The 13,044-nt window shown below is 33.2% G+C and overlaps 1 protein-coding gene and 1 long non-coding RNA gene across 11 annotated transcripts; one reads left to right on the forward strand and one right to left on the reverse strand.

Moving 5' to 3' along the window:
* Positions 1-4,261: 4,261 nt before the first annotated feature.
* LOC108848590 (tropinone reductase homolog At2g29310) lies at positions 4,262-9,482 on the forward strand. 5 transcript variants are annotated; one of them, XR_008944902.1, is made up of 9 exons: positions 4,262-4,501; positions 4,593-4,800; positions 4,877-5,093; positions 5,178-5,284; positions 5,379-5,571; positions 8,623-8,714; positions 8,842-9,002; positions 9,126-9,223; positions 9,328-9,482. XR_008944902.1 is itself a non-coding variant. In XM_057008412.1 (6 exons), the coding sequence occupies exons 1-5, from the start codon at positions 4,437-4,439 to the stop codon at positions 5,568-5,570; spliced, it is 789 nt and encodes a 262-aa protein (XP_056864392.1). In that variant the 5' UTR covers positions 4,263-4,436; the 3' UTR covers position 5,571; positions 7,473-7,611. The 5 variants fall into 5 exon arrangements, 2 of the variants coding, with proteins under 2 accessions (XP_056864392.1, XP_018477487.1); XR_008944901.1 differs by having other exon boundaries at positions 9,126-9,482; XR_008944903.1 differs by lacking the exon at positions 8,623-8,714 and having other exon boundaries at positions 9,126-9,482.
* On the reverse strand, positions 5,414-11,178 carry LOC108848592 (uncharacterized). 6 transcript variants are annotated; one of them, XR_008944905.1, is made up of 5 exons: positions 10,950-11,178; positions 10,398-10,486; positions 9,865-10,132; positions 9,108-9,174; positions 5,431-5,551 (listed from the first exon to the last, which is right to left on the reverse strand). It is a non-coding gene; the product is annotated as an uncharacterized LOC108848592 (long non-coding RNA). The 6 variants fall into 6 exon arrangements; XR_001949065.2 differs by lacking the exon at positions 5,431-5,551 and adding an exon at positions 7,511-7,707; XR_008944904.1 differs by lacking the exon at positions 5,431-5,551 and adding an exon at positions 8,641-8,657.
* Between the last annotated feature and the right edge of the window lie 1,866 nt (positions 11,179-13,044).

Here is a 13,044-nt window from a genome sequence, read left to right on the forward strand (position 1 = left end):
TCCTTCTTCAGCTCTTGGATGGGTTCCATGTTCTTTGCAGCAACTAACATGTCATCTACATAGATGAGCAGATACATGTTTGAACCATCTTTCAGCTCCTTGACATAAGCACAGCTGTCGTATTGGCTTCTTACAAACCCAATCTCAGAGATGTACTGATCAAACTTCTCGTTCCACTGTCTTGGAGACTGTTTTAGGCCATACAGAGACTTGTTGAGCAGGCAGACTTCATCATCTTGAAACATCGATTCAAAACCTTCCGGAGGAGACATATAAATCTTCTCCTTCAGCTCACCGTGTAAGAATGCGGTTTTGACATCTAGTTGTTCTAGTTCCATATCTTCTTGAACAACCAAAGAAAACAGAATCCTTATGGATATGTGTTTAACGACTGGAGCAGAGATCTCGTGGTAGTCGATTCCTTCTCTTTGCGCATAGCCCTTGGCTACTAGTCTTGCCTTGAATCTAGCCTGCTCCACTCCTGGAACTCCAAGTTTATACTTGAATATCCAACGACTTCCAATCACTCTTTGATTCACTGGACGTTTCACTACTGTCCATGTGTGATTCTTAGCTTGAGAGCTCATTTCTTCATCCATAGCGGCTTTCCACTCTTCCCAGTTTCCACTGCGCTGAGCTTCCCTGTAATCCTCTGGTTCTACTTCTCCACCATCCTCTGTAGTACAGTAAGCCTCAGCAAAGTAGTCTTCATCGTCGTACCGTCTAGGAGGTCTTACTTCTCTCCTCTCTCTGTCCCTTGCTAAGTGATAACTTAGAGGAGTTTCACTAGCAAGTTCAGGAGACGTGTTGTCTCTACTGACAGATGAGGATGGGGATGGAGGAGTAGTACTAGATTGACCGGACTCTCGATGGTTGGAGACATCTCCACCTGAAGTGATATCCTCTTCTGCTTCCAGGTCCAGGTCAAGATAGGATTCTGATGAAGTCCCTTCTTCATCAAGTGATTTGTGATCCTTTTTCACATCTTTGTAAGCCGCATTTTCTTGAAACAGAACGTTTCTGCTAACCACAAACTTCCGTTCATCAAGTAGCCAAATCTTGTATCCCTTAACTTCATCAGGGTATCCAACAAGAACGCCTTTCTTAGCTCTAGGACTGAGCTTACCATCATCAGTGTGAACAAAAGCAACGCACCCAAACCTCCGAAGATAGCTATATGCAGGAGCTTTACTGAACCATTTCTTATCAGGAATGTCGAAGTTAAGAGCTGATGATGGAGTTTTGTTGATGAGAACCGCAGAAGTATGAGTAGCCTCTGCCCAAAATTTCTTTGGGAGACCAGAGTCGCTAAGTATACTTCTCACCTTCTCCATGAGCGTTCTGTTCATGCGCTCTGCAACACCGTTTTGCTGAGGGGTGTAGGCGCATGTACGGTGGCGTTGAATGCCTTTAGCTTCACAGAATTCATCAAATCTTCGGTTACAGAACTCGAGGCCATTATCAGTTCTCAGTGTCTTCACCTTCTTCTCACTTTGGTTCTCCACTAGACTGATCCACTCAACAAACCGGTCAAAAGCTTCATCTTTCGTTTTCAGAAAGTACACCCACACCTTCCTGGTGTAGTCATCAACGAAAGAGATGAAGTATTGACATCTTCCATGAGATATTGGCACTGATGGAGCTCCTCATAAGTCAGAGTGAACGTACTCTAACTTGTCTTTGGTATCATGTTGAGCCAAGTTGAAACCCACTCTTCTGGCTCTTCCATAGATGCAGTCTTCACAAGGTTCCATGCTTGAGACCTTCTTTCTATCCAAGAAGCCCTTCTTGAGCATGATGGTCATGTTTTTCATGCTCATATGACCGAGCCTTCGGTGCCATAGAACAATATCGTCTTGTCTCACAGTGAGAGCTTCCCGAGTTGCAAGTCTCCATTGTAACAGGTACAATGTATCATATCTCCTCCCAGTCAATAGGATTTGATCTCCAGCTTTGATGGTAAGAATCCCATTCTCTGACTCAAACTTGTAGCCATCTTTCTCCATAGTTCCGAGTGACAACAGATTCCTATCCATCTCAGGTATATACCTGACATTAGTCAAGAGAACACTGAGACCTGCTTCATTCTTGACCCTCACGGTACCAACTCCTCTTACTCTTGCAACTGTTTGATTTCCCATTCTCACCGAACCTCCAGCTTCTTCATTTAGATCTTCAAACCATTCTTTCTTGTGAGTCATGTGGTAGCTGCAGCCAGTGTCCATCACCCACTCATCTTCTAGATGTACGTCGGTAGAAGATAGAGCTTCTGACACATAGAGCCCTGCAGCCTCCGCAATGTTACCAGTTCCTCCAGATAATTCACCTTTAGGCCGAGCTTGGCCTTTGTTCTTGTTTGGACAGGTGGCTTTGAAATGACCTTCCTCACCACAGTTCCAACAGCCCTTCTTAGATCTTGACTTAGATCTAGATCTTTGGGACTTGTTGCCTTTCTCCCTACCTTCAGACCTTCCTCTGCTTTCACTTTTAGCTTTAGCGTAGAGTCCTTCAGCTTGACCCTTGATGCTCTTCTTGGTAGACCCAAACTCAAGTTCTTTTGAGTAAATAGCAGCAATCACCTCATCAAGCGTCAGTATGGATCTTCCAGTACCATACTTTAGAGTGTCTCTAAGCTGGTCAAAAGGTTTTGGAAGTGACATGAGAAGCAGGATAGCCTGGTCCTCATCAGAGACTTGAACGTTAGTGTTCTCCAGATCTGTAATAATCTGTAGAAACTCGTCAATGTTACCCTCTATGGATAGATTCTCCGACATCTTGAATCCATAGAGCTTTTGCTTGAGATAGATTCGGTTAGGAAGAGCCTTTGACATGTATAGCTTATCTAGAGCACCTATCATCGCAGCTGCAGTTTGCTCTTTCTTTATCTTCCTAAGAACCCTATCTGTCACGCTTAAGACGATGGTACTTCTCGCCTTTCTTCTTTTCTCGTCTAAAGCTTCCAACTTTTCAGCACTAACCTTAGCTTCTTCATCAGTCTGCTTAGTTTCAGCAGATGGGTCCGTCACAGCTTCAGTTTCCACCACTTCCTTGAGAGCAACGCTCAGGCCTAGAATGTCTAGGTGAGCCATGAGTTTCTCTTTCCACATCGTGTAGTCGCCACGACCATCAAACTTCTCAACTTCTATTCGAGCCGAAGTCATGGTTCAACGCTTGTAAGACCGTTGAACGCTGAACCAGTGCTCTGATACCACTCTGTTAGGTTCCTTTCAACCAAAGGCGTCGACTTTCCCCGGTTTAAGACCCCAACAAACCAAGAACAGAGAGTTGCAGAAAAAACAGAGTAAGGAACAGAGAGAAACAGAGGAGTGAACTTCGAAACAGAGTATGGAGGAAGAAGATAAAGACAGTAAGAGAGGGAGCACACACAAGACTTTAACCAGTTCGCGCCCGTTAACGAGGGTCACTACGTCTGGCCGAGTCCTTGACTCGGAATCCACTAGAAACAGATAGCTATTACAAGAGAAGTTACAAGCGACCCCGCCTTGATGCCCTTCACTAGCACTCAAGACTCACTCTGTCAACTTCTAAAGCTAGAGAAAACACAAAGCTTAGACCTTTCTTAGTTTTCTCTCTTCTAGCTATCTCTTTGTACTTATGACTTGTACACTCTAACTCTCTCTCAATACAACAAGATTCTATTTATACTGAAGTCTTGACCTTGTAAGCTTGACCTAACGCAAACGCTTCCATCTGAACTTGATCGCTGAGATGCAGAGTCCAAAACGCGGTTTCACAACAATCCAAACTTGCTTTTCATCTTTTGGAGACAAGGAGGACAACGTACGAACACTTCAGGCGGCGAAGTAGCCGTTTCCAACAAGTGGTCCCAAAAGAGTGTCTAACCATAGTTGAGTTTACACTTACCGTGGTTAGAACTTGAGTTAACACTTGAGCACACTTTTGAATTGTTGATGTGACTTGGTCATCACGGTTTTATCTTCACAGTGTTGATGGAGGTCTCACTGTTAATGGCTTCTCCTATCTACAACCGGCACAGGCTTGAAAATGGTGTTGTCGTGTTTTTTTTTCTTCTGCAGCTGTCTTTAAACTCTCAAAGTCTCCTGTGTAATAATGCTTTTATAAATATTAAGGTGTTGTTGGTTTGTAGATTTTAACTGATTTAGAAAACTTGGAAGCATTTGCATAATTTGTTGACTATTTCGAGACCTGGTTCGGTTGCCTCTTGCGAGTGAAGTTACTATTAAAGGAGACAAATGACTAAAGTCTTTTTAGTCGAAGATTGGTTGTAAAGTCAAAATTTTCTGTGTCTTGGACCACCATTTTAGATATTTTAGTCTCTTACGAGTGCTTGCTATTTCCACCACACAAACAGGCAGAATCATTCATTTGCTGTATATAATCTGTGGCGATTCTGGTCGTTACTAATCACACCTGATATAGAGATTAAAAAAAAGATGGATAAGAGATGGAGTCTTCAAGGTATGAATGCTCTTGTAACCGGTGGAGCCAGCGGAATCGGGTTTGTCTTTCTTCTTTGTTAGATCTATATCAGCTCATCCTCTACTGAATGGTCAAGATTTCAAGGAATTTAAGTTTGTGGAACGTTTTAGGTATGCCATAGTAGAAGAGTTAGTTAGCTTTGGGGCCAAAGTCCATGTATGCGACATATCTGAAACTTTGCTCAATCAAAGTTTAAGTGAATGGGAAAAGAAAGGGTTTCAAGTGAGTGGCTCAGTCTGTGATGTAACCTCTCGTCCCGAGAGAGAAACACTCATGCAAACTGTCTCCTCGCTGTTTGATAGCAAACTCAACATTTTCGTGAGTAAAACGACCCTTACATATATTTGTTTAAAGCAAAATTTGAAAATATCCTCTTTGTGGTGGTAAAACAAAGGTGAACAATGTGGGTGTACTTCGGGGAAAGCCAACAACAGAATATACGGCTGCAGATTTCTCGTTTCATATCTCCATAAACTTGGAGTCTGCTTATCATCTTAGCCAGCTTTCACATCCTCTCCTAAAGGCTTCAGGCTATGGAAGCATCGTCTACATGTCCTCTGTTGCAGGAGTTGTATCCATGAGCGGCGGATCCATTTACAGTCTAACCAAAGGTAACCACACATCTATTACTAGCTAGAATTGAAGCAGTTTTTTTTTCTTTTACTTAATTAATGTTATGTTGATTTCTTTTGAAGGAGCTTTAAATCAGCTAGCTAGAAATTTGGCATGTGAATGGGCAAAAGACGGCATACGAGCCAACGCTGTTGCACCTAATATCATCAAGACCCCGTTGGCCCAACCTGTAATAATAATAAAAATGAGTTTCATTTATTTTTTTTGTTTGAATTTAGCTATCTGAATTCCTCTAATCATCTCTCCCTTTCTGTTTCTGGAAGTATCTTGAGGACGTCGGGTTCAGGGAAGAACTGTTCGGTAGAACTCCACTTGGTCGAGCTGGAGAGCCGAATGAAGTTGCATCACTAGTGGTCTTCTTGTGTCTTCCTGCAGCTTCTTATATTACTGGTCAGACCATTTGTGTTGATGGAGGCCTCACGGTTAACGGTTTCTCCTATCAACCACAAGCTTGAGGTTGGTACTGTCACGTTTTGTAACTGTAATGTTCTCTTTCGAATAAAATTTCCACGCTATATACTAGCCATACCTATTTTCTCGACCTTATACTAGTTGTATCAGTTATACTAGTCTTACATGATCTATTTTTCTTATTATTTTGCACCTTATCGGCTTTCATTCTCTTGATGAAAATACAACAAAAAATGATATATCATCTATTTATATCGAAATATGCAAATTTCATCATATTTGTGTTATATATGTGTTTGTAATTGATATATCTCTTATCTTATTTTCATATCTATATCAATAAAATGGATATTGGGGTAAAAAGTTTACCACCCCGGTGTTAAAACTACACATCTCAAGTGCTGACACAATTAAACTAATAATACAACTACCATAGATAAACTAGTTTTGGGATCTAGTTATTTCTTTGGAATTTAATCATTTACCATGTAGTTTGAGGATACGGGAATTTGCGGTTTCAAGCGTTATATAGCATTTTGTATGACTGGCATAACGTTTTAAAATTGTTGCGTTTGTGAAATATTTGTGACAAGTTGATTATGAAATATTGCAGTGGTTTAATAATAAATTACCAATATAAATATATAATAAAATTTTAAACATAAAAACATACTGTTGTGATAAAATATAATAATTATTAATAAATATGGTTAATAACAATATTACAGTTAGTTATTTATTTATTTTAATTAGTTGAAAGTTATAATTTTAATAACTTATTGAAGATTAAATAATTTATAATTATATTGACCCCATTAGTTAGACTAACACCACATAATTCAACCTATATTTAAGCAGGAGTAATATTCCATACATTAACTCATCTATTATATTAAAACAGAAGTCACAACCTTGATTCATGTGTGATATTTTAAAAAATGAACCCTTAACTAGAAATGACTTACCATTCATTAATTACTAAACATATGGTTCAATAATATATCATTTCTAATATATTAATCCTAAAAATCAGGATTGGTTAACATACACATATTCTAACAGTTTAATTATAATATCTTTTGATATCTTTTCATTTAAAATTTAAATATATATATATATATATTTTAAATTTCGAAAATCTATTAAAAATATCTTAACAAGATGTTAATTTTCAAAATTATATATAAATTTTTTAAATAATTCTGAAATTAGTTTTGAAATATTATACATTAATATATTCAGTTGTCTTTTATAAAATGAAAAATAAAATATTATATCTTATTTTATCCATTATATAATCACAATCAATCATGTTATTTTTTTCATATTGAACTTAATATGATAAAACTATATTAAATTGATAAATTTTTAATTTTTATTTTTATAAAAATAAAATACTTATCTAAAACTATAATATAATGACAAAATAGCTTAACATTAACAGACTATATACTACATGTACAAAAATTAACATATCTTTCACTTTTGTAAATATAATAATATATTGTGTAAAATGAATAAATATAGAAAATACTGCAAAAAGAAATTCAGTTTTGAAAGACGGGTAAAAATTTAACATAAATTAAATAAAAATAATTTTCAAATATGTTTTTCATGCACATATTAATAACTAAATGTAAATACAATAAATAAATATATAATAAGAAGAAAAAAATACGTACAATAGTTTAGACAATTGATTATTTACAACATGCAAACTATATACTATTGTATTTAAAATAGCTTTATTTATATTTTAATTATATGATTAAAATTAAAAATGTACACTACTAATGATCTAAATAAATATATCTATACTTTAAAACACAATGCCCTTTTTTGAGGTGCCCTTCTGCTTTAACAATATTTACAGCTTCATGCCACTAGAATATTTTAATGATATGCTTTTAATTTAATTCTGTATTTTCTGTTTTTTTTTAATTCAGGAAAATCACGGAGTTTCATTGACAGATACACATCGACATTTTCTTTTTTCTGAATGACACATTCATATAAAAAATTTACAGATGATAGTTACATATGCTTTAGAACAAACTTCAGTTGCTAGAAAACACTGGTTTTCGTTTATTAAATAGTATATGTATCAATTCTGCAGTAAATTGATGATGATATTCCATGCACACTGATCTTTCAACGTTTATTAGAATCTGCAAAGTTCCACTTAAAAACAATACATTGATATGTTAATATCGGTTCCACAAACATTCATCACTTCAAATCAATTTTTTGTTCATCAGAAAACATAATACCAAAGCTTCAATGGTTTTGTAACAAACGATTTGCATAATTCAAAATTATTAAATCTTACATTTTAATTTTTGTAATTGCTTTTGTAGATTGTTTTCTGATATGTATTTATGTATGGTATGCAATACAAATGAAATCATAAAATCCAATTTTTTTTTATATATTTGTCACCATTAATAACAACCAATCAAAACAAAATCGCAAAAATTGGTAACTTAAATATTGATTATAGAATAAACTTTTACATGGGAAATACACATAATCAAAACAAGAAATCGCAAAGCTTTACGGACCAATAACAATAAATATAAACAACTATTTCAAACGCCAAAAAATTTCTAATCAATTAAATTTTCAGAATTTCCATACCTAACAATATCGAATATTCTAAATATAAATATCAATCTTTTTCGAATCAGTAACCGTCTATAGACTAAAAACTTACATAAAATTTTAAATTTACTAAAATTAACTAAAATGTCGGAAAGTTGTTAAATTAACACAACCGAATATAGTAAATTATAAATAGCTGAGCAATCTAAATATTTTCATATATTCTAAATATCAATAACAACCAATTGCATAAAAACCACAGCATTTAATAACTTAAATCTATATTATAATAAACAAGAAAATCTAATTTACCATAACTTGAATACACTTGATCTTCAAGATATAAAATTTACTTAAGATACGGCGAATTTTGCCAAACAATATTGATTTCGAATATCCTAAACAGTTGACCTTTTGTTTTCCTATATATACAACATTTTAACTTCAAAGAAATAACACAGAATTCAAAACATTTCTCATATAATGTCTTCTAAGAGAAAGATGGTGTACGAAGAGGCCGGGGAAACCAACTTGGATGATTGAAGCCAAAGTCATACACACATAGAAACCATCACATTATAACTTTGGTGAGAATTTAGAGATCATACTCGCAGAAAAAAGTATATATTGCGATTTTTTTTGTCACCAGTTTATGATTTGTTTAACTGTATTCGTCTTCTAATGTATTTTTCTTTAAAAAAAAAATTCTTCCAGGGGATCAGAGTTCATGCTACTTATAGGAAGAACTATTTGAGATCTTTGGGGGATCAGTGCATTCTTTAAGCCCTGTGATTTCCAGAATGATGACATGTTTCTATCCTTACCAGAATTTGATTCTGTTTTGAGTGGAAGATTAGAGAATGGCTTTTTAATTGGTACCTCTTTTTACTTATTCATATTTTACTATATTTATTTTAACAATTAAAGTAATAATATTTTACTATATTTATCTTTACATCAGTCAATTATATTAATCTTACTGTTTTTGTTAAATGTAGACATCGTTGGACAAGCCATAGATGTTGGGGAGCTTTGAATTTCTTCAATCTATGGAAATGAGTTAAAAATAATCAGAGTTCACCTTAAGAAACATCAGGTAGCTAATTCTAATCTCATAAATTCATCCGTGAATTTTCCTATTATTTTGTTCAGTTAAAGACTCTCGCAGTATAAGACTAAAAAGTTGACATAAATTCACAGTGATGAGAGCGTAGTGTTGTTTGTGCACTTGCTAAAATCGGTTCATTTAGAGGTATGATTTATATATATACATTTATTTTTTTATTTTTTTTTATTTAACTGTGATTTCTAATTGTTACTAATTTCTTTGGTAATCTCCAAATATCAAATGCTTATGATTCCTCCAAATTGGTTTTCAACCCTATCATAAAGGAAGTGTAAATGTTTTAAGAACCTTTCTTTGAATTATTAAACTTTATTGCTATGCTAATCAGGTTCTTATTATTTTTGGTTCTAATGTAATGTCAGTTACAAACTTAATGATGATTGAGTATTGTTGAAACAAATGAAGGGAAACAAGTTGTTCCTGAAGCAAACTTTGAGACTCAACCGAAAGTTGATCCTTGGAATGAATTTGGGTATAAAACCATTTCTGAGATACTGACATGCACACAGGTTTACGTTTTACATTATCTACTCTTTTTTTTTTATACTGACATTTGTCTACAGCCACCGCATCCCTAATACAGTACTAATACGAATTGAGTAGTATATTACCTGATTTATGTAATAAACTGTTTCATAGGCATGCTTCATTTCAGAACGGTTTTTTCCATATCTCCTTTGTTGTTTCTCCTTGCGTATATTAACTGTTTAAAAAACATTGAATTCTGCTTTTAAAATAGTATGATTATTATATATTCTTTAAATTTGTTTTCAATTAAACCATGAATGGGTATAAAACAGTATAGACTATATTCAGGACAACACTTATCTTTTTCAGATTGGTTGTAGTTCATGCCTTGATGACAACATCTGGTAATTCCTGCAGTTCACAATATAAAATAGAGGACAATCTATATTATATAAAAATATTACAAGATTTACAGTAAAATATATAACACTTTCAAATAAACACAACCGTGATAGTGCTTACTTTTATCAATGTTTAATGAAAAATATTTCCATTTGAATGAATTGTTTCAACACTACCGTTGACAAACCTCACAATTTTTTTTTAAAAGACACTAAGAATAAGGGAAAATAGCTTTATAGAAAATTAGTTCCATTCCTAATGTGTTAATCTATACCCATGTATTCTTCGTTTGATCACTTCTCAGCTGTTCCGTTATGTTCCTTATCTCTTAGGTGTTTCTCCTGACCTATAAGGCTATAACCACTGTGAAAGAAAAATAAAACATTAGTTTCGTGTGTTTCAAGTAGTTAAAAATTAAATTACCATTATCTGTTCCATTCTGTTCCTTATCTCTTAGGTGTTTCTCTTGATCAAGTACACTTATCTTATCTCAGTTTGGTTGTATTTCACTTCTTAGACAACAAAACTTGGAACTCAAACAAAATATAAATTTTTTATCTGTTTCTATATTATAGAGGACGTAAATACATAATATATACCAAGTTTAACAAACGTATGAATACACGTTGTAAGTATCGAAATCTAAACAAGTCAGTTTTCTTCGGAGTCATCACAACACCTTCAATCTCTTAGCAATAATAATATAAGTCACTGGATCCAACATGCAAAACCGATTAAAAAAAACTATTTTTTGCTTTCTTTTCCATTAATCATTTAAACAGAATGAGATCAAAAAGAAAGACAAATATGTTTAATTGGAATTTACCTTATGGATTTGTTAAAGTTCTTCTGTCATAACTCTCAGCATCTTCGTCTCTTTTCCAAATCGAACGAGTACACCAAGATCTGGGTTTGAATGTCAGGGTTCGGCTTCTCTTTTATCGGATCCATACCATTCAAACTAATCAAATAAAAAACCAAAAAAACATCTCATTAAGAAATATACCCGCCCTTTCAAAGGGCGGGTCAGAATCTAGTATGCATATAAAACTGAAAATAAAACCCGCACGATTGTGCGGATCGAAATCTAGTAATTTCTTTAATGTCGTTGAAAAGATATCCTAACAAACTTAACAATATTCTATGTACATATTTTATTATTATTCACTTAATACATAAAAAATACTTAAGGAAATAATCACGCTATATAAATAATCGAACATAATACAAATCATTTTGATGTATACCATTTTAATACAAACTTAACAATATTCATTGTACTTATTAAATAATAAAAATCTACCTATGAAAAGTTATTAAACCCATTAGTTAGACTAACACCACATAATTCAACCTATATTTAAGTTGAAGTAATATTCCATACATTAACTCATAATTTCCTTAATTTTGTTGAAGAGATATCCTACCAAACTTAAAAATATTCTACGTACATATTTTATTATTTTTAACTTAATACATAAAAATATTTAAGGAAATAATCATAACAAACAGATTAATATCAATGATATTTTTTGGACGCTATATAGATAATCAAACATAATACAAACCATTTTGATCTATACCAATGTAATACAAACTTAACAAGTTTCGTGAGTTTTTTAATGGGTTTCTCAAAAAATAAATGTCCATATAGACCTATTTAGTTTAATCGGTTTTAAATGAGTAGTTTTGTTAAGACTCATTTAATAAATGAGGTTTTACTTAAAATTAGTAGGAACCCTATTTACCCATTTAACTTAATATAATTAATTAATTATCTTTTGTGAAAAATGTGATTTTTTGATGGAAAAATCGTAAAAATCGTAAAATCGATTTTAACGGAAAAATCGATTTTACGATTTTGGCGGGAAAACTCGATTTTACGATTTTGGCGGGAAAACTCGATTTTACGTTTTGGTGGGAAACTCGATTTTACGGTTTTTAGCGGGAAAACTCGATTTTGGCGGGAAACTCGGTTTTACGGGTTTGGCGGGAAACTCGATTTAACGGTTTTGACAAGAAAACTCGATTTTACGATTTTGACGGGAAAATTCTGTTTTGCATTTTGGCGGAAAATTTTGATTTTACGTTTTGGCGGAAAAATTCTGTTTTGCATTTTGACAGAAAAAATCGGTTTTGCTGTTTTGGAGGGAAAACTCGGTTTTGCGGTTTTGATGGGAAAAGTCGGTTTTATGGTTTTGGTGGAAAAACTCGGTTTTACGGTTTTGGCGGGAAAACTCGATTTTTTTTACAATTTTGGCGGGAAACTTGATTTTATGGTTTTGGTGGGAAACTCGATTTAACGATTTGACTGAAAAACTCGATTTTACAGTTTTGGCGAAAAACTTGATTTTATGGTTTTGAAGGGAAAACTTAATTTTTACGGTTTTGATAGAAAATTTGATTTTACGGTTTTGGCGGAAATAAACGATTTTACAATTTTACCATGACAATTTGATTTGCGTTTATATAATAAAAATCAGTTAATTTTTTTTATTTGTTTTTCTTTAATTTTGTTAATATAATGAAAAATTAAATCAATAATAGTTTAAATGTGTCTAAATAGGTCTAAATGAGTTTATGTAAATTTTTGGATTCTAAATGGGTACTCTAATAGACCTAATTTTAAATGTGTCTAACTGTGTTTGAGTTCGAGATGGGGTGTGTCTTAGTATTTGTTCAATACAAAATTTGAAACTTAAATATTTATTCATTTTATATATTATATAATTTAATTTAAACAATATTAATATTAATATATATATATATATATATAATTTATAACATTTATTAAATAAGACATCTTACTCATACAATTTTATGAACATTTGTATCTTCTTATAAATAAAAATTAAACCATTGATAAAAAAATTAAAAGTGAGATTTCTTATAATTTTATTAATTTATATTCGATTAAAATT

This window comes from Raphanus sativus, chromosome 4 (genome assembly GCF_000801105.2).
Source record: "Raphanus sativus cultivar WK10039 chromosome 4, ASM80110v3, whole genome shotgun sequence".
Classification (NCBI taxonomy): domain Eukaryota; kingdom Viridiplantae; phylum Streptophyta; class Magnoliopsida; order Brassicales; family Brassicaceae; genus Raphanus; species Raphanus sativus.